This window comes from Nelumbo nucifera, chromosome 7 (genome assembly GCF_055504915.1).
Source record: "Nelumbo nucifera cultivar China Antique chromosome 7, China Antique-T2T, whole genome shotgun sequence".
Lineage (NCBI taxonomy): Eukaryota > Viridiplantae > Streptophyta > Magnoliopsida > Proteales > Nelumbonaceae > Nelumbo > Nelumbo nucifera.
In genome coordinates, this window is record NC_142655.1 from 24,611,916 (window position 1) to 24,634,499 (window position 22,584).

General features: G+C 36.5%; 1 protein-coding gene across 3 annotated transcripts; it reads right to left on the minus strand.

Moving 5' to 3' along the window:
• Positions 1 to 4,613: 4,613 nt before the first annotated feature.
• On the minus strand, positions 4,614 to 17,397 carry FIO1 (methyltransferase). Of its 3 annotated transcripts, none has more exons than XM_019197094.2 (8): positions 16,939 to 17,397; positions 16,255 to 16,460; positions 15,678 to 16,032; positions 15,362 to 15,569; positions 9,252 to 9,359; positions 9,010 to 9,162; positions 8,847 to 8,916; positions 4,614 to 5,081 (listed from the first exon to the last, which is right to left on the minus strand). In XM_019197094.2, exons 1-8 carry the CDS (start codon positions 17,160 to 17,162, stop codon positions 5,008 to 5,010), a joined length of 1,398 nt encoding a protein of 465 aa, XP_019052639.1. In that variant the 5' UTR covers positions 17,163 to 17,397; the 3' UTR covers positions 4,614 to 5,007. The 3 variants fall into 3 exon arrangements, with proteins under 3 accessions (XP_019052639.1, XP_010251658.1, XP_010251656.1); XM_010253356.3 differs by having other exon boundaries at positions 8,852 to 8,916; positions 15,678 to 16,128; positions 16,939 to 17,395; XM_010253354.3 differs by having other exon boundaries at positions 15,678 to 16,128; positions 16,939 to 17,393.
• Positions 17,398 to 22,584: the final 5,187 nt, after the last annotated feature.

Sequence of the window (22,584 nt, forward strand, 5' to 3'; positions counted from 1 at the left end):
ATATACTTTATATAAATAAAATATTTATTTTATATATTTATTAATTACCTAAAATAATTACTTGGCCAACTTTGAATCAAATCAAATATTCAAATATTTGATCAAATTCAAATTCGAATATTAATTTTCAATATCCGTCAGATATCAAATAAAATTCAGATATTGAATTTTCTAATCAGATTCAAATTTGGATATTGCCTAATTCAATTCGAATTCGATCCATTTACATCCCTACCTAGAACCAACCTTCATAGGGTAGGTTCCATGTTCTACCATGGAACCGGCCCATGCTCACCCCTAATAATCATAATATATGATTATTGCATAAATTGATTAATATTTAGGTCCCTATATAAAATATCACATGTTTGCAAAGAAAATAGATCCAAACTGAACATTAAGAACTAGTATATTGTTAAAAAGGAATAAAATAGGATTACTGACTACTTGGTGTAAAATATCCAAAGCAACCAACATTGCCTATTTAGAGATTAGTCCCATATGCTTTCTCTTGGGCTCCATTCGCTTTTCAGTATGTTACTTACCTAGTTTAGTGTTTTCTACCAGGGTCAGTGCATACACCTATGTTCTTTTATTTCCTATGCAAATAAACCAATGACCATTTTATCCATAAAAATCCATTATTAAAATAGACAATTAAACATTTTTATCCCATCTAAATGTTGGTGACTTTCCCTCTGATGAAAAAATTATTTATCCACATGAAAGATGGATATCAAATGGGTATCACTTAAATGATACTAGGAAAATAAACTTTCAACCAACTTTCCCATTGGCCTAACTTTTTTCCTCTCAAAATTCAAAAAATTAACGTCCCCTACCTGTTGAAAACCCATAGTTTCAACTGGCAACTGTGAGTGACCGTGCTATGATTTGGAATTGGTGCAAAGAAAGCATTTGCACCAATTCCAAATCACAGCATTTCCTTTTCGTAACATGGTATATTCTTTTTCAGCTTGTTTGATATTAAAAGGTGTAGAGAACTTAAGGATTTGAGTAATTGCAACATTAGTATAGTGCATGACAGTCGGTATAAGAAACTGCCTAGGTAAAGATCAAATATCAAAACTTAATATTATTCAATTGAGTGGATTTTTGTATTTAATTTGTCTTCAAAATCGAGAAAAAATGATTGATAAACGTTTTTCTAATACTTGTTCATAGCTAGATGCTACTAGGCGCCATTAGACACTACATAAGTGAAACAATAAATAAACATATTTGTATTGGGGAAAACATTAAAATGAAGCTTCCCCCAACGGTTCGCTTGCATGTAAACCAAGACAAACATTTAAAGGATAAATAAGCATACAAAATAGCATGATGGGACCGGACAAATGCCCACCTAGCGATGACCTAGCACCATTTATCAAATAAACATAAGCCATACCAAACACCTTGTATAAGAGATTATCTGTGTGGTTTGTTTTGCAACAGTACTTCTATGCAGAACCAAGAGCTGCCAATGATATATAAATAGGGGTGCAAATGGATCGGATCATGATCCACTCCTATTTGGTCAAATTCGGATCAGCCTTGTTTGGATCTTCGGGTTGGGTCCAGATTTCAACCCACCCTATCCGATCCGATGTGTATTATATATTTATAAATATAAATATATAATGCATATATATGTTATTTATTTAAAAATATATATTCATAAATATAAATATATAATACATATATATATACAAGTCGGATTGAATTAGATCCAAAGATCCGACTTACCGACAAGATTCAAATTCAAATTGAGTCCTATCAAATCCGGTTAAATCTTCAAATCGGATCGGTTCCGACATGAACAATGTCAGATTGGATTCAAATACACTCTGATTCAAATCCAATCTGATCCGTTTGCATCCCTATATATAAATGCACCACCGACCTTCCGGAAGACTTGAAGGAGAGGTTTGATGAATATGTAACGATGGGTCATGACAAGGACTGTGCATCTAAGTAGGCACAGTATAAGACATGGTTTTAAAAAACAACCCAAAAACGGAACCGTTCTGGCCACTGGTTTCCAAGTCGACGGTTCGACCATCCGATTTGAACGGACGGCCCATCCTGACAAAAAAATTAAAAAAAATAAGAAAATAATAATTAAAATAAAAAATGGCCAAAAACCATTGAATGGGTTGACGAGTCAACCGCCCGGGTCAACAGTTCATTGACTAATTCAATGGTTTTTTGCCAGGGACCGGGTTTGGGGTAAAACGAAGCCGGTTGCCTGGACAGTTCCTAAGCCGAACGGTTCGACCATTCGGGTCAATGGCAGTTCGAAAACCATGTGTAAAGATGTGTCAAAAATAATTTTTCTTAAAATTTTAGAAAAAATCGAAATTTAAAAAAAATAGCTTATTTTATACATTATAAGCCAATAATCTAACAACAATTTAATGTAATTTGTAATAAATTTTTAATAAACTAGAAGCAGAAACATTAATGTATTATTAGTAAAGTTATGAATGGTATTTATATATTCTAGATTCCTAGTTATATTGATTGTAATGTTCATACAAATTATTGAAGTGTGCAATTCTTATATGTTTATTATTCATAGTTATTCCAATATCTAGTGTTGTGCCATTTATGTATTTTTAGAACTTGTGAGAGTTTTCCCAATGTATCCAAGCACAACATATCTTTCCATTGTAACCATGTGTATCAAAAGCTTAACACAATACACATCCTTCTCCAGGCTTATTGATACAATATGCAATACCAATATTTTAAACCTTCTTATCAAATAAAAATAAATATTATAATTAAAAAATATTTTATCAATAATGGAAATGGAATATAAAACCTAAACTTAAAAACAAAAAAAAATAGAAAAATGGAATTATTTATCCATTTGGATGGCAAACCAAAGGTTCAACCATCCAGGTCACAAATTGACCTAGGAGTTCATAATTAAACAATAAAAGTTAAAAAAAAAACAGATAAAGATGTAAAAAATTATAAAAACATACACACATATTTCCATATCTGAAATTATAATGTTAACACATTTTCTAGTATAAAAATGGATTCCACTATGATATGGAAAAGATATGATATCTGAAAAACTACTGACCAGTCAATTAGAATCATAAGCATGGCAGCCAATCAGATGCTATTTATCAAAATTCATGGGTGGGTTTTGATTGGTCAAAACTCTTCCTATACCATATCTTTTCTGCATCATAGATTTTCCTTATAAAAATATATGAGAATGTTTAGCACAGTACCTTTGAAATTGGACAGCGGGGCAATAGGGCATGAAAGCTTAGAACTTAAAAACTAACGAGTAATAAATAACTAATAACAACAATCAAGAAAATAAAATTAAATAAAACAAACTGAGTATGTAAAAAGTTATGGATTTGTTATTAAGCAAAGGCAAGAGGAAGTTTGGCTTCCAGTTAAAAAATAGAGATCAACCGATCAACCAAGTAATAAATTTAATTTCAAGCGTGTCATACCACGATAGTCTTTTTAAGTCTCAATTCAATGACGAGTTTTCTCATGAAAACTGATAAAAATTGAACAAGCCCATGAACAGAATATGATATCCTGAAATTAATATATCCAAATTTGAACCTCATTGTGCACGAACTACTGCAATTGTACAACTTAATGAAGATGGAGGATGGAAGTTTTCAGCTTCCCTTGATTACAACTTATTTTCACGATTGAATGACCATCTTCTCTGGCAACGTATGGTTTTGAGGTGGCACTCAACCTCAAGAAAGTGCAAGATCTAGGACAATTCTAATGTTGCCAAAAATGAACCCTGAATGTTTCTCTTTGTACATCAGAAAATTCTGGAATGCACTATGATCCCATCCAGAATTGTTTTCCCCACTGAAAAGCGATCTTTGTCAGTTCTTCTAAACATTTCTTACCTTCCAAATACACCACAGTACAGCAAACAGAACATGGCTCCAAAAAAACAAAAAGCCTTTCTTACTCTCCTGAAGTCTTGGGCCTCTTGGCCAAGTTGCAAACATCTCATTGGGATTCAAAGGCTGTGAACAACTTTTAAAGAAGAAAAATCCCCAAATGAATCTGGTGTAGCTGCATATGATGAAGATGTCCTGCATCTTATTCATTTCTGTTGAACAAAAAAGCATACTTAGAACCTGTCGTCCCCTCTCTCTCTCTCTCAGCTGATCCATTGTGAGCTGAAATGCATGTAATGAAGAGATTGTCCTGTATTGTTCATGGCAACTAGCCATGTGAAAGCTTCCACCTTGGGTGGCATTGGATTACCCCTAATACCTCTCGATTCAGCTCTGCCCACCTGGTTTAGAATTAAGTGCAGAATAAAAATGAATTTACTGTGAGCTGTCCATTAATCCTTCCACCATCTTGCATCTGGTTCAGAAAGAGATAAACATTCATCTACTTCTAGGTGCGGCTATTATGGTTTTTAAAATTTTGGACACCAAATAACTCTATCATTCCTGATTTCAAAGCACAGATTAATCGTGATATCCTTCTCACTTAACCTGTAGAGTCTAGGACAAGGATCACAAAATCTACCAAAACCACTCCATTCATCCTCCCAAAAAAGAATACTAGGCCCCTTACCAACCTGAAATTATCTTTAGCAAGGAAAGATAATTTATGAGCAAATTGGTCACAAAACTTTAAATCAAAGTAATACAGCCACCAAAGGATAATAGCTTACACTTCCACCAAGCCAATCTCTCCTCAAGTCTCAACTCTTTCTATTACAGGTTGCCATGAAAACGCGGATGATGTTCATGGTCTGATAGGAAGTACCAAGTATGCAAATTGAACCTCACCAAGTTTCTTGTGAGATATCCCAATCATCACACAAGTCTCAACTCTTGTTTTATAGTTTTGTTGTACCCTTTATTTGTCAGTTACTTTTCTTGTTGGAAAAAACCCCAAGGCACTGAGATGTTAGACCCATACTCCATCTTTGAGTTCAGCATGCCATCAAATGTTTTGTTTGAATAGCATCAGAACCATCTATAGTGGTCTTTGCCTACAGAATTCCTTCTTCAGAACTTCCTCCAATTGTTGGAATATAGATGAAAATGCTCCTGCAAAGGCAGCAATAATGGGTGAGACAAGATAGGAGCTAAATACCAGTAGTTAACAAAGAACAGCCACCAGTATATATGGTTTTAATGGATTGCCAGTGATTTGAAAGGTGTTCTTGAGGCACACAGGCGAGGCACACACCAGACATGTGCCTTTTGAAATTGTGCATTTTGCTTATTTTTTAAGCCCAGTGGCTGGGCCAAAGGTGCACACCTAATGAATGAATGTTGTTCATTCATCCTAATAAAAGATATTTTTAAAAGACAATTAATATTATAAATCATTTTTTAAAGGATTAAGAACTTAAGACCCTAACATGGACTTGTTTGGGTTTGCCTCAAGGAGCTTGGTATCTACCGGGGGGCTTGGTACAAAGGTGGCTCATACTTGCAGAATCAAGAATGCAAATGGGAAAAATAAATTGATTAAAAGTTTCACATGCCTGAACATGTTAGCAATCAAGAAACATGTTCAGAAAATGATAGTGGCAGAAATGTGGATGCTAAGATGGATGAATGGAAAAACTAGAAAGGATAGGATCAGCAATGAAGCCATCCATAGAAACCTAGGAGTAGCTCCAATAAGTGATAAAATGAGAGAGAGAGAGAGAGAGAGTAGGCTAGGATGGTATGGTCACGTGCATCGAATACCACCAATAGCTCCAATTAGAAGAAGTGATTTGTTACAAGTGGAAGGGCCTAGAAGAGCTAGGGGTAGACGGTAGGCCAAAAAAAAGACATGGGTAGAAGTAGTAAGAAATGATTTAAGTACCAATAATTTAACAGTGGATATGGTTTTAAATAGAATGGATTGGTAAAACAGGATTCATGTACCATAGAGTTGGGACAAGGCATGGATGATGATGTTATGTTTGATTTTATTTTTACATTTTCATTTTTTTAATATGTTCTATATGTTACATTTATGTGTTTTAATTTGAGAAAATAGTTTTTCTAAAACATTTTTTTATCAGCAAAGGATATTCATTAATAAATTTGAAGTTATTTTTAGTACAGCTGTTGGACCATTCCAACCAATCCCCAAATGTTTTTTGCCCAGAACAAATGGTTTCTATCTACCCCTTACATCTGCCAACCCATTTGCAGTTCTTCTAATCCAGATAAAGGTGGTATTCAGTTCCCTTACTAGGTAGTATATCTCCCTGCAGTCATGTCTATAACTCCTAGGTGCTGAATTACAATGCCTTGTCCAAGATATAACCAGTTCTAGGGAATGGCAATTTTCCCCATCCCTGCCGGTTACCCAACTTCCCCTACCCGATGGGGTCAGGGATGGGGGACTGCTTTGGCAGGGCGGGAACGGGGATGGGGATTAACTCCACCAGTGATCGGGATCAGGGATAGGGATTTATTTCATAATCGGGGTCAGGGACAGGGAATATGATCCCTGCCCCATTGCCATTCCTAACCAGTTCTGAATCTCCTTCGACTTCCATTTCTCAAAAACCAAGCTGTTGTGCTAATCTCAGAGTCAGACCTTGCAACAGTGCCATTATTTCAGCTCTAACCGAGCCACCAAAACCAATTGGTCCTGAATACATAGCAAACACCATGCCCAGGTGATTCCTAAAGACACCCCCTATGCTTGCCCTTCCTGGATTGCCCATAAAACTACCATCAAAGTTCATCTTCAATTTGTTTTCAACCAGGGGTTTCCACTCCATTATCATTCTGCCTTTTCTTATATCTATCCGTGCAACTTCTACCCAAGCTCTTACTATTTCATTAACTAAGAAGACTCTAAAGAGGTCAAATGTTTTTACCCAATGCACAACTCTGACTTTTATAGCTTTTATTAGCTCCTCCTTAACCTGCTATTGTCATTAAAGATTCTTTGGTTTCTTTCCTCCCAAATAAACCACACTACTGTCCTCCACATAATTCTCCCTCTCTTTTTTGATTGCCTTAGGAAGTTGGAGTTGAATAAGTTTACAACATCTCGAGGGGAAACTCATCTACAACCAAAGAGAAAACAGAAATATTCCCAAATACAAGACACAAGATAGGAGATTAGTAAATGAGGAATGGTCTCACCACAAGCTTTGCAAAGTATGCACACCGGAGGAGAGAGGCACAAATTGGGCCTCCTTTTTTTGTAATAAATAAAACTTTATTAAAATAAAAAAAAAAAGAAATACAAGGAAAGTGACCAGAAGTCACCCCAAAGAAAAGAAGAACAAACCAACCCCAACACCTCAAAAAACCACCAACCACAATACCAGAAATACAACCAAGCATCCTCCCAAACCTGAAAAAAAAAAAAAAAACAGAAACCAACCACCAAAACAGAGCTCTTCACAACAAGATCTCTAACACTAAAATACAAAGAAGGCAATCCATAAAAACTCCCTCTACAGACCAAAGAAAAGAACAAACCTCTAATTCTTCTTCTGACCCTTCTTGTGTTTCAAAACTCTTTTACTTGGCCCAATTCCAAATAACCCTCCTTTTAACCTAGCAAAAACACTTGACACCAAAACTGGACAATATTTTTTCCAATGTTTAAACCTTCTAACTACCAAAAAGTCCTTCCTAAGATCCATCAAGTCCCTAGTCTCCTTGTTAATTCTTTCCAATTCCAGAACCGTATTCTTCTTGAACAGTTGATCTTCTTCCACGAATTCAATTTCACCATTGCTGACTCTTGTAGTTCCATCGGCTCTCTTTTCAGAATTTAAGTCTTCAGATCTAGAACTAAGAGCTTCAGAGTTGACATCTAAATCCCTCGTGGGAAGAGGAAAATGTCTTTCCAGTACCTCAAAGGCTCAAACATCTTTTTAGTAAAGTCTCTCCACCTAAAACCAATAAACCCAGAGATTTGTTCACTTCAACTGCTATATTTACAATGTTCTCCAGGTACTTGTTCACTTCAATTGGGCCTCCTTTTATTGCAGCATGCCACAGATATCTATCTTTCCAATAAATAATTCACAACACAGAGCTTGAATTTTAGGAGGGATAGGCTTGCACTAAATCTCTTTCACCAGGAAGCTCACCCCCAAAAACTCCGTGTGGACAAATTGAAAAAAAAAGCACAAGAAAAGAGCCCATCAAGTGAGGGGGACCAGATTCTACTATCATTCAAATTTTGATCCAAGAACAACTCCAACTTGGCCAACAAGAAAATAAGGGACTCACATTCATTATTCCTCAAGCCCCTCCTGAAGCCAAAATCACGGTTCATGCCAGAAGGCAAGGTTGCAATAAATTTTGAGATAGGTTCAGATTTGTAATTGGACAGAGAGTAGAGAAAAGAGAATTGTAGCTTGAGGGGTATGTCACCAATCCACAGATCCTCCCAAAACAGAACTTTGTTCCCACTACCCACATCAAAGTGAGTGAAATTAAGAAAGGTTGGGAGTACCGCTTGTATTACTTTTCAAGGAGACTTTGAAGAGTGAGACGCCACCTTTGTATTCCAACCATTTTCCAAGATACCATGAATGCTTCCCCTATCATCTTCTAGGGGAAACCTCCACAACCACGTTATTTTTAGAACATTTATTTTAAAATTTAAGCTTATATTTTTAATCGATATTATGTTTAATATTTTTAATCTTTTGTTTTTTTTTTTTTGGAATTTTGTGCATTTTTGCACCTTGCTTCAAAAAGGTGTGTGCCTTGCATCTCAGGCACAAAATGCCCCCTGTGCTTTTAAAACAATGAACTGCCATCTATGCAACAAACCGGTGTGTGTCAAAGTAATGCATTTTAACTTGGAATTAGAAATGGGTAGGTTAGAACCTGACTCTGAATTTCCGTCATGATTTAATGATCCCCTCACTAGAAGGGTGCCTGGAATTTGCTGAAAGACCTAAGACAATTACATAACAAACAACGAATGAGAGATAAACAAGTAGACATCAGAGGTGAACTAAGAGAAAAGAAATAATAGAACTGGTCTCACCGAAACATGGAAACATAGTTTATCATCAACTGGAGTGTGCAATCTACTTGAGCCATTGGATGTCTCAGACATAAAGTGGCAATTAACACTCTCATCAATTTTCTGGGGCACACTTTTTAGGATTGCTTCAACATGCTCTTTTGATGCAGTTACCTACAAAAATATATCTTAGGTGTTGGCATACACCAAAAACATTATTAAAAACAAAACAGTTCAATTTATCCATAGCAAAAAATACTTACATCAACAATAAATGATAAGGTGTTGGATTTACAAGATGCACCAGCCGCAGTGAAAAATGACTCCACTGATTTCAGTACATGTATAGCACTGAATTGACGTTGAAGACCCTGGAGTAGGAAAAAAATTACCCAAGTATGAGGTATCATGTTGCCAGCAATACGTGTATGAAGTAAGATGGAATAGAAAACATGAAATGAAGTGATCGGTATTTGCATTGACATGCATTTAAAAGGATGGCCAGGATATCACATCAAATAGCATGAATAAAATAATGATAAACACATGACAGCCAGGCAATTGGACACATACAAGTGGTCTAATATCCCATGTGACACAGATATTTCAAATGGATGTTGTAACTAGATAGGATATGTGCAGACACTGCACTGACACAACAACATGTGACTAAAAAACCTCGAATTCTTATGCTAAAAGTTGAACATGAATGGAAATTTGCAATACTTGATATGTTTGCATTGATTTATGCATCTAAATTTATTTCATTTTCCTCATTGAAAAATGTATTTGAAAAGTGTGGAAGCCAAGTCACTGGATCACATTTTCCCATGCTAGATGATTCCAACACATCATACTTGTGTTGGATTCTTATCCTCACACCAGTACCCATGTAATGTGATTCCAACTCTCATACCAGAATCCGTGTAACGTAGGTAATATATCAGTCTCTTTTTCTTTCTAGAAAGAAAGCTATTTCATAGCTAAGAAGGATAAAAAAGACGAAAAAAAAATGAAAGATTGTACCAGCTGAAAGCTGCTGTGATAGGAGACCAGCTTGGAGGTGGATATCTAAAATCTGAAAAATAGTTTTTAGGTGCAAAAAAACAGGTTAATTTAATGGCACCATTTTCAGTACATGCACAGGAATGGTATGTATACGTGCAAATCATTGGCAAGACAATTGTTGACATCTCAACTACAGTATACTGATATTGACATGAAGAATATTAATGGTTCAAACAATCACAACAAATTCACATTATTGGATTTCTGCTTGTAATGTATCATTCAAGAGTCCCAATATTCAGAAAACACAAAAGGATTGTTTTAGAGGGAGATTTAATAGTTTGTTAGAGACTAAAGGGTTCCAATAGTTATTGACAAAAAGAAAGTAAAATTCTCAAATTCCAGTTGAGTCCCCAAAACTATATGAAATTATGCATGCTCTGCAGCTCTTATAGTCTTGATAAAATTGACAATTCATCAGAATGATTTAAGTGCTAGATAATGGTCAGGATGCAAATGCATGGATATCAAATGCTTATTCATCAAAATTATTCATGGCAATTAATGGTCATGATGCAAACACATGCTCTGCAGCTCTTATAGTCTTGATAAAATCGGCAATTCATCAGAATGATTTAAGTGCTAGATAATGGTCAGAATGCAAATGCATGGATGCCAAATGTAAAGATTCATCAAATTATTAATGGCAATTAATGGTCATGATGCAAAGACATGGATACTAAATGCAATTATAACTCATCACTGAAAAAAAAATATAATTCAAGTCTGGCTGTCATAAGCAGTGATGCAATAAATCTATGAGAATACTGATGTATAAGATGTAAATCAGTCCTCAAATATCAAGAACAAATTTAGGGATTAGAAGAAGTAAAGAACAGGTCTGAACAGCTATACAGGAGAAGAAGATGGCGAAAAGAGAAGGTAAGAGAAGGAGTCGAATTAATCTCCATTCTCCTCTAACCCTATTTTATTAAGATCTAAAAATTAGATGATGACAAGAATGCCCTTAAGTGGGCGGCCAGCTTGGCAGTTACATAAAGAGAATAAAACAAGAATAAATAACAGGCCCATTAAGTGTGGCCCTTCAACAATAAAATAAAAGATATTACAAGGGAGGATGTTAGGGCCCATTCGGCCCAGTCTCTTTACACTCCCCCTCAAACTGAGCATAGATGTCAATCATGCCCAGCTTGCTTATATAGTGTGTCATTTTCCCTCTTGGAACTCCCTTGGTCAAGATATCAGCCAGTTGCTCTTCTAATGTGATGAATGGTAAACAAACTTCTCCTGAGGAAACTCTTTCCCTTATAAAATGCCTATCAACCTCAATGTGCTTAGTTCTATCATGTTGAACATGATTATGTGCAATGTTGATAGCAGCTTGGTTGTCACAATAGAGCATCATTGGTTTCTCGTAGTCCACCCCCAATTCTTCTAGAAGGGAACGTAGCCACAGCAATTCTGACACACCATGTGCCATTGCCTTGTATTCTGCTTCAGCTGAGGATCTAGCAACTACAGATTATTTCTTACTCCTCTATGACACAATATTCCCAGCAACCAGAGCACAATAACCAGAGGTGGATCTTCTATCATCAATGCATCCTATCCAATCGGCATCAGTAAAAGCTTCCAGCTTCATGTGACCATGTTTAGCAAATAGAATACCTTTCCCTGAGGTACCTTTCAAGTAGCACAGAACCCTTTTTGCAGCAGCTAAATGAGTATCTCTGGGAGAATGCATAAATTGACTAATAACACTTACTGCATAGGAAATATCTGGCCGAGTCATGCAAAGGTATAACAACTTCCCAAGCAGTCTCTGAAACACTCCCTTATCAGACAAAAGCTCACCATCTATAGCAGAAAGCTTATGATTAGGATCAATAGGAGTGGAGATGGGTTTAACTCCAAGTTTACCAGTTTCAGCAAGAAGATTAAGGACATATTTACGCTGAGAGATGAAGATACCATCCTTAGATCGAGCAACTTCAATGCCCAAGAAATACCGAAGATCTCCCACTAGTTCTTGTTTGCCACTAGTTCTTGTTTATGGCCCTATTTACTGCTAAACTGCAACTATACCTGACTATTGAGGTTTGTTTTTGGTCCGGTTGTTTTTTGGTGCCCTAGGAAGTGGTGAGAAAGTGTTCTTGAAGTAGGGTTTATCTTCTTAGAAGTTGTGAACTATGGAAACCCCCAAATATACTCAAATTACTTCCAATGTTCTTCCTGGAAATGTTGATATCACTAGTGGAATGATAACTACTGTGAAACTTGATGGAACTAGCTTCCTAAAGTGGTCTCAATCAACTAAGCTTACTATTAGAAGATGAGGTAAGCTAGGATTTCTCACGGGCAAAGAAACTAAACCAAAGCTTGAAGACCCCAAGTTTGCAGAGTGGGAAAAAGATAATTCATTGGTAATGTCATGGCTGGTTGCTCAATGTAGCCACATATAGCTAGGAACTACATGTTTCTTTCTACCGCCAATGACATTTAGGATAGGATGACAGCCACCTATTCCCAAGTCAAAAACACTACTAGAGTTTATCAACTCTGAAGAGAGGCTTGTAATATGTGTCAAGGGGGAGCAGCTATGGTTTGGACTATTTGGGAAGAAAGAAATGGGAGAATTTCCAATGATAAGAGTAGGACTCAGGAAGAATTTTTGATTTAGTAAACTAAAGCTGCACATTGGGTGAAAACATTGGATGACTTCAAAGTCTTTCATCGAATGATATTTTGAGGACTTGGAAAGAGGTGGCTTTATCAGCTCAGGAAAAGGCAAGGATAGTGATGGAATGGAAGCCCCCAACCCCTAACTTTATAAAACTCAACTTTGATGGAAGCTTTATTGGCAACAAAGGATTGGCTGGGGTAGGGAGTGTTTTCAGAGATATAGAAGGTAGAGTAGTGGCCTTGTATTCAGGATCCATGGAACATGGTGATACATTGACAACAGAACCAGTCAGTCTACTGCAGGGGTTAAGGCTTGCTAAACAATTGGGCTTCCATAATCTAGAGGTGGAAGAGGACTCTAAAAGTAGTCATCTCATGGACCAAAAACAGTTCCAGATTCTTTGGGTCTTCCGGTATAAATTCAGGGAGATTGTTAGCCTAATAAGAGAGTTAAATGTTGCCTTTAAGTGGGTGAGAAGAACAGAAAATGGAATGGCAAATTCTTTGGCCAAACAAGGGGCTGTAAGACAGCAAATGTTTTGGGAAAATCTGCAATCTTTTGTTGTTTTGGGGGGAACTTACACCCAATCTCTTGTAACTCCAATTTTATATTAATAAAATTCTTTTCCTGCTGACCAAAAAAAAAATATGTGTCAGTGGGGAGGAGTGTGGTATGTATTTCTCCTCTTTACCATCTCTATGGGAAGAAATTGACCATTTGGAGGCCCTAAAATGGAAGGATCCCAAGGATGGTGAGCAATGTAGAAAATATGTTGAGAAGAACAATGTGTTTGATTTCTAGTTAGGTTAAATACAAAGTTCAACTTCACTAGGCAATATATCCTTAGTACTGATATTGTTTCTCTTGCTATAGCATATTCTTTGGTGCAAGGTGAAGAGAGTAGGAGGGTTGCCATGATGTAGAGCGCTAATGTTGAACACTCTACTTTTATGACTTCTAAATCTAGGTGGAGTACAAGCAGGCATGTTGCAAGAAGACTAATGAAGTGGTGTGTGAATATTGCAAGAAGCCTAGACACACCAAGGACAAGAGTTGGAAGCCAAACCCACATTTGAAACCTTAAAAAGTTTAAAACAGGGAAGAAGGGTAATGCTCATTTGGCAACGGTTGTACATCTCCTCTTACCCATTCTTACTGCAATAGAGAGGTCCAAGCCTGGGAAAGTGGATGGGATGGCAGAACTTGTTGTCTATTTAGGAGTTGGCATAGGAGGTTCTGTTGTAGTAGTGGGAACAACTTGCTCATCCCTGCACCTTTGCCTTTAATACCACCCCTAAATGATAGTAGGGGTAATGAAGGTAGGAAGGATTAGCAGGAGGAGAAGGTGGAGGAATAGATGAGTTGGGTGCATAGGATGACTGGACAAGTGGAGCAGAATTGGGAGAAGACTCACCAAAAGTGGGAACTAAGAGAGGAATAGATGAACCAAGCAGGTTAAAGGCCTTAACCAATTGCTCCCCTTAAGGTGGAAGACTATAGAAAGGGATTGACTCAATAAAGGTGGCATCCATAGTAACAAAGCAGGTGCCACTAACTGGATCATAACAACAATACCCCTTCTGTGTGGAGGCATATCCAATAAAATTACACTTCCAACCTTGGGTTCAAACTTGTGGCCATTAAAAGAGAGGAAAAAATGTAAAGTGAATTAGTTATTACAAGATGGAAGTTTGAACCTCAACTTAACTAAGCCTTATTCCAATTATATGGGGTTCAGCTACATGAATCTAGTTCCACAATTCTGCTTTGTTCAGTGCCATGTCCATTGTTAAATTATGAGTCTTTAATCCATTTCTCACTACCCAAGCCCTTTTTGGTCTTCCCTAAGTTCTTCTAGACCCTTCAATTTGTGACAGATCACTTCTTCACATAGATGTTATAGATGATCTTTTCTACACATGACCATGCCACCATGGTTTAAAGTATCGATACACCCAAATCTATCAGCAAGGGTGTATCAATACTTTTTTGGCCACGCATTTTATTTTCCCTAGTTTTTCCAAATTTCATTTTTATACTTTTAAACTATTTAATCAATAAAAAAATTGGGTTCCTGAAAACACCTGTAAACAAGTGTATCAAATGCCCAAAGATACAAAACAATACGCCCAATACAGAGAGTATTGCATCAATACTTTGAACCTTGCACATGACCAAACCATTAAGCCTACTTTCCCACATTTTATCACCTATTGGAGACACTCATTTTATAACCTACCATCTTTTATTGGTATTTCATATTGATAAATTCAGATGGCTGGACTTGCCCAGTTTTTGTAATGATTGAGAAAACAAAATTTTTTAATTTTATTAGGGCAGAGGTAGATGTGAATGTTGTAGATGTGCTGCAAAGTTTACTTTTGTTATTACTTATCAAAAAAAAAAGTTTATGTTCATTATTAATTCTAGGAGAAGTTGCCCCTTGTGCACCTTTTCAACAATAGAGAGTTACAAATGAGTGAACACCAATCTCTTTAACAACAATAGCATTTCTCATTTTTTTTGTTCAAGTTACCATTCAAAAATATATAATAGTATCAGTTTTGTTTTAAAGTTGAAGAGTTTGAAATTCTATAAAGAAACAATGTAATAGAATGTAAATTGATCGCATGGAGAGTTGTGTTTGTGTATGACAGAGACCTCAAGCATGAATGAAAATTTTCTCTTCTCAACCAGATGAGACACTATCATCTTCTTCAATGGAGGTGTGAAAGACCAAGCAAGACCCCACCGACATGTTTTTCCCTGGACAAATTCAGTAGTCTTCACTATGGTGACTCCCACCTCCCGAAGCTTGGATACTAGTACCTTTAGATTGGATTTCCTCCCAATCATTGAAGTGTACCACCTAAAAGTACCAGATCAGATAAGAAAGCAACAAATAGCATCCACTATCACATTAAAAACATCTTGATACCCGAGAAGAAAATGAAACACAAGCATGGAAAGGATTTACCGAAAAGATTGCTTCAAAATAACACTGTCTTCAATTATTTGAGATATAAAAGCCCTTTCTCCACCGGGACAAACCATCTCTTGAGCAGTGCCACCACATGAAGTTTTTGGATTTAGTCCTGCTTCTTCCATGCTCTCAAAAAATGGAGGATTGCACATACAGAAATCAAAACTCTCACCATCCTTAACAACACCAAAAAGTACAGGTGGTCCATGGTATTCCTTCATAATATCAGAAACTACTGGATTTGAAGTTAATGATTCTGATTTCTCAGACAAAATATCTCCTAAGCCTGGATCAGGTTCACCAGAAACCATCTGTCCACTACAAGTTTCTTCTGTCAAGAGGCTCTGCCCTGCATCACCAGACTTTCTAATTTCAATCAATTCTGATATGTGTGGATTATTCCTAACATTTTGTCTTGCCCACTCTAGGGCAACATCAGTAACGTCTGCAAGTTTAGCAAGAACAATATTGATATTAGGGATCAACAATTAGAATAAACGTATAAGATATAAGGCAACCAAAATCTTGTGGTCCGGAGCAATGGAAAATCCTTAGAACCAAAGAAGCCCACCTGTTCCAACAAAGCTCCAACCCAAGAGAGACGCACCAAGAAGTGGGTAGATGCAGTTAGCTCCAGTTCCAATATCAAATCCCCTCACCTTATCCTGACTAGTGTTAGTCTTAGCAATGATTTCAGATGATAAAAGATCTTCAATCCAGTGGATATAATTGGACCTATTGGGTACCGTGGGGCAAAGTTGGCCATCAGGAATCCACCTGAAATTTTTTTCATTTACACCAATGTAATGAACAAACTTGCACAATACAGAAAACTCCCTAAATCTACAAAAGAAAACCATAATAAACTATTGAAATCTCAACATCCAAGACATTAAGAAAAATGAAGAGCGATTAAACCATCATCGCTAATAACACTTGACATAACTGCTATGACTGAACGAGATCCTGATAACAGAAGTAACCCCTTAACAACGGCAAAATCAGTAACCAAAAAAAAAAAAAACGTAAAATTTACAAAAACCCAGGTGGTGAACTCACAAGATGACAAACTGGAACAACGGAAAGGGGAAAGAGATCATTAAACACGAAAAAGGAAAATAAACAATTCTATACCTAAATATATAGGCGAAGGAGAAACTATTGTGTGAAAGACCCTTAAACGTAACGTGAACTAAAATCGCAAGAAGAGGCCAACAACCTCAGGCAGGTAGCTACTCATATAAGAGGCGATTACCATTTGACACCATGGTCGTGATCGAGCAGGACCCTGGTGAGTTCTCTTGTGGCATTGAAATCAGTCCAATCGATCCTGGGTCGACCGTCGTGAGAGTAGAAGACAAAGGATTCGAATGACGGATACAGCGACGCCAACAGACGAAAATCAGGTGGGTTCTCAGAGTATCTATTGCGAGGATGAATGGTAGGCCGTTCGAGTCTCTTCCTCTTCTTGTTCGGCATTTCAGGCTCTTTGGCAGAAGAAATTAGATGGGGAGTATACTGAGGGTGTGTTGAGAGTGTACCGAGATATGCCTATCGAGTCTCTTCTACCCTGTAGTTGTTGGTTGTTAGTTGTTAGTTGTTAGTTGTTACATGAAACTATCTTCTTCTCCTGCTGAAAGTGGGAACTCAACTCCCATCGCTATTTCTGATATGATAGCAAAAGGGGATTAAACGGAAATGCATATCTTACATCATTTGCCCAATTACCCGGCAAAAATACAATGAAATAAATCATAAATTAATTTAATTAGGAGTGCAACTTGGATGAGCCTTTAAAAAAAAAAAAAACCTGAACCAGACACAATCCAACGTGAGTCTTTGCATGGGTCGGACCTGCAGGCTGCATTTTTAGACTGTGAGATGGGATTGGGACAAAAAAATTCAAGCTTGGCCTAAATTTGGGTGGGGCTTGGATTAAGGTTTCAAGCAGCTCGAGCCCAAATTTATATATACAAGCTAAATCTTCTAATCGATAATTGGGCCAAAGAAAGAACTTTAAGTTAATATTAATGAAATTATTTGTATCTATATGAAGATGTTTGTCCTCAGTCAAAAATTGACCATAGTTCCTTGGGTTGTTTCCATTATAAAATACTGGATTTTTATCTACAATATTCCCATTCTCCAAAAAAATGCAATTTTAATTCATCGATCACATAAGTATCATACCAAATCCCATCAATCGAATCACTTTTTCGAGAAATACGAGACATCTAAGCCGTACAAGTAAAGAGATCTATTCATTGATAAGAAAAAGAAAAAACGTGAATGGTGATTGGATTGATGATAAAATAGAATCCTGGGTCGCAAATAGTGATTCGATTGATGATGAAGAAAGAGAATTCTTGTTTTAGTTCTCCAGAACAAGTACAAGTATTAGTAGCATAGCAAAAATGTGTTCCTCGTCATTACTATGTTTGCTCGCGGTAATTGTGGCCTCTCGGGAGAATTGATGATTGCATCTTTGATGCACTGCTAGTACTAGTACATCTGAGAATTCTTAATTGGCTAGTTGTAAATATCTCCATGGCTATGGAACAAAGGATTATCCCGGATCTACACCGAGGTATTGACGGTGATTCTCAAATATCACAGAACAAAATGTAATACGATGAGATAGAATGCAATAGAAACAAAGACAGGGAACGGGTTACCTACTCCTAACGGTCAAAACGAGCCCCCCAAAAAAAGGGGTGCCTTAACCTGACATCCCCCCCCCCAAAAAAAAAAAAAAATTGCATCCTAAATGTAGCAGCTATGTTTGGAAGTACTTATTTAGGTTGGGATCACACCATTAAGCATTTATTGGTGTTTGAGAAATAAGCCCAAAATAAGTGCTTATTTTAAAAAGTAAGGGCTTATTTTTTTAAGCCCAAATTTCCAGCATTTTTAAATGCTTATTGTATAAGCACTTATTCAATTTTTTTCTTTCAAAATTATCCCTAGTTGAATTTTAAAATACCACTTATAAAACTCTTCCTAGTTGAATTTTATAAAAATGCTTTCATAAAAGTACTTTTATTAAAATGATTTTTCCTTAAAAGTGCCTTTTATTAAAATGTATTCGTAAAAGTATTTTTATAAAAGTATTTCCATAAAAGTATTTTTATAAAAGTACTTCCATTTAGAAAAGCTCGACACCAGCCATCACACCCTGGAGGCCTAATATACTCCAGCAACGTCAACGGGAAACAATGCTCTCACAAAAGGCACAATAAACCATGTTTTAAATGGCTTGAAACACATGGAAAACATATAAGTTTGGAAAATATAAATATCATTGAGAAGAAGGCTAAAATACAAGTGCATTGACACAACGCTTATATACTATTAAGATTGGGATGCCTATTCTTGAGTGTCTTAAGTAGTTCAGTTCCCTGAACAATGGTAAAAAACTCCTTCAAAATTGTTGCTTTTGCACATGTTGAAGTAGTTTAGCTTCCTGAATGAGTTTGGAGTATAACTGCAAGGTTTTTGTTGATTTTAGGAGCATGGTGCTTGTCTTCATTGCCATGCCTGGATTAAGGAGTTAGTAAGCTCTTTATCTAAAAGCAAAGCCCCAAGTGCTTAAAAGAGAAGAAAAAGAACAGTAGTATTCACAATGGTAGAGGAGAAATAAACACAAGAGAGAAATCGTACTTGGGTTCAATGATCAGCAATACATAACAAGGGCGAACTCTAGGAAACAGGGTGTGAAGTGTGATCTCTCTCTAGGAAGGAATTCTAAACACAATGTTTTCTTTTCAAGGGTGAACTGCAATGTTTTCTTTGCAGGGATAAACTCCAAAACAAGTGTCAAGTTAACTTCAAAACTCTATCTAGAGTTTCATTAAAAAATGGAAGGGAAGGAAGTTGGCAACTTCCCTTTTTTCCAAATGTTGGGATTTGGGCAAGTTTCTATTCCATATATGATTTTATATAACTCTTGGAGAAAGGGTGATGTGGTGTAATAATATAGGTTAAACCCCTATCGATTTGTCTTAATGAGAAGGGAAATGGAGGGAGAAGATAGAGTTAAGGAGAAAATCACATGATCTTCTCTCAATGGAATAGAAAAAATCAGGATGTCTTGATTAATACCTGCCTTTCTTTGCCTTGCCACATGACCTAATGAGAAAGGTGGGTAAAGAAATGTGAAACGTGAATTGGCAGAACATGAGTGGTGAGAAAGGGAAGGGAGAGACTGCAATGCAGTGCATCCAAATGAGATGACAAATTTCGTATGCTTTTATTCTTTGTTAATTTTAACTTGTATTGAAATTTACTAAATATTATTTGCATTATTAGTTCTATTTTTATAATTGTATTAATAAATTTATCTGATATTCATAAATTTTTTTTTAATTTCTATTAATTTTAAAAGAACTTTAAATTAACATTTTTAAACCAATAAATTAGTAATATTTTTTACTAATTTTTATTTGAATTTAATAAATTTTATTATTTTAAAAATATTATTATTTTAATTTATTTGTAATTAACTATAATTTGTGTTCATGGAGAACATAATATTGTCTTAATTATAATTTGTACTCAAGGCGTTAAGCGTAACTTGAGGCATAAAAAGGTGTAAGCCTCAAGCATCAATAATTATTTAGTGATTTAACGCAAATATATATATATATATATTGTGTATTTTTTGTAGTTAAAAATATATGGAATAAGCACTCCAATAATTACACCAGACAAATAAAAAGAGTATAAATGAAAAACAATAGGAAAAATCAAGTTCTATTAGTTTCTCTTAGGCTATTTTTGGTTTGAAGGAAAAGGTACGGAAACCTTTTATGAACCTTGTATAGGTTTCCTTGTCTTTCCTTCCTTTACCTACCTTTTCCTTCAAACCAAACACAACCCTAGTGTTTTAGGAGAATTCAATGCAAAAGGGACAATCAATTTCTTAGTTTCTCTTGGATATATCAAATGAGTTTTTTTGTTATAATTATTCTAAATATAGCATCCCAAGTTTGTTATTTTTCTCATTTCTTTTCCTAGTGGATTTATTTTCTTTTTATTGGTTAAGTTTTTTTCTTTCTTCTAAACTATTGAATGACAATAAATCTAATATCCAATTATATGGATGATTCTTCATATGTTTCTTTTCTTCTAAATTGGTTACTTGAATTATCTGAGAAATTTGCATTTTGAAACATGAGATGTAAAATGTTTATAGTTTGTTGATTATTTATTATTTTATTTAATGATTAAATGCTAACACTTATTGCTTATAATATTTTGTTTTATAGATATTTATACCTTCTATCATTGTAAATTGGTATATTATATGTTATTTTTATTAATTTATAAACTTTAATTAATTTTATTCTTAACCTTTGAGGCTCATGTCTCACCTTCTTGGGCCATTACGCCTCAACTATGCTTCTAACCTTGTAAAACCTTGTGATTAACAACCATCATACTCTTGGCCAATCAAGTAGCTATTTGGATTTTGCCATAGTATCTTGTTAAAAGGTTTTCTGTTAAAGGCCATATAATAGCTCAGATAGTTTCAGTGTTGGACCTTTGTATAGGTAAACGGCATTTCCTACAAATAAAACAAAACGATATTTTCTATAGCTAGAGAAGATCAAAGTGAATTTGATAGAAGCCACCTAAGGAGGCCCCTACGTTATACAAGTGAGGAAAATATGAAATCTATGATATTTGCACAAGTATACATAGAGTATGTCTATCATCAATACAAAAAAGTATGGATTACCCAACGCCCTACTGTGGCCCACCTACCCAACCTGTAGACTTTGCTATAGATTGTGGCCCGCACTACACACCCTCGAAAGGCAATTGGAGGTCTCACACAACGCATAACACTACAGACCCTCGAAAGGCACCATAGAGGCATATCCATTTTCAATAAGCCCTATGCAATCATTGGTCCCACACGACGCAAAATTCTATAGGGGTCACACAGATAAGATAGAGGCAAATCCATTTCAACAAACCTTATGTAGCTTTAGGTTTCATATGGCACAAAACCCTATACAAACTACAAAGACACCATAAAAGGCATATTTATTTCTTAATAGAGACCTATGTAGGTGATGAGGGCGGATTTGGCCCTCCAATGACATTGTAACACATGGCATCTCAGAACAATTAGGTGATACTCGGAACCACTCAGGCAACAATTTGCTAAGTTGATGGTGTCCAACCTGACGGCCTGGCCCAGGTGCCGACCTGGCACATGCGCCGATCTGGCGACCTACAAGACGTGCTCGCCGACAAATTTGGCATGCATACCCCACGATCCTTGGAGGTTGGCCTTTGTTTCGGAAGATGGTCAACATGCATGGCAGTTATCTCTGAGGATCTCGGACCAGTTAGACACGACCTCTCGGAGATCTCGGGGGCGGTACGTGAGCAAGGCCTATATAAAGGCACCAACCCCAATGACAACAAGAGGGCAAGTAAGCAATTAAGCAAGTTCTAGCTCTTAGACTTTGTGATTTTTAGCTTGCAGTCTACTATGAGAGTACTGACTTAAGCATCGGAGCGATCTCGCCGGGTTAGCCACCCCGGGTCCTCGGACATTTGGTTCCTTGCAGGTCTCTAAAGAGCAACGAAGCTCATCAATTCAGCTCGACCCTCTGGTCAGCCTGGCACCTCACAAGCAGCTCAGCACTTGGTCAGCCCGGCACCTCACAAGCAGCTCGCCACCTGGTCAGCCCAGCACCTTACAAGCAGCTCGCCACCTGGTCAGCTCAGCACTTCATGGGTAGCTCGGCACTATAGTCAGCTCGCCACCTAGTCTACCCAACTTGACTCAACTCGGCAGCCAAAGTTCTCCACTTCGACCTGAGTCATCGACCATTTGGAAGCAGACCAAATGACGAGATACTTAACCTAAAAACTGACACTGAGT

Bases quoted from the DNA above. Each gene is read 5' to 3' on its own strand.
- FIO1 (XM_010253354.3), bottom strand. From the start codon at position 17,162: ATGCCGAACAAGAAGAGGAAGAGACTCGAACGGCCTACCATTCATCCT. The intron at 16,129-16,254 runs GTGGGCTTCTTT...CTAAACTTGCAG, and splicing joins TTGGAGCTTTGTTGGAACAG to ACGTTACTGATGTTGCCCTA. The intron at 8,917-9,009 runs GTGAGACCAGTT...TAATTGTCTTAG, and splicing joins AACTATGTTTCCATGTTTCG to GTCTTTCAGCAAATTCCAGG.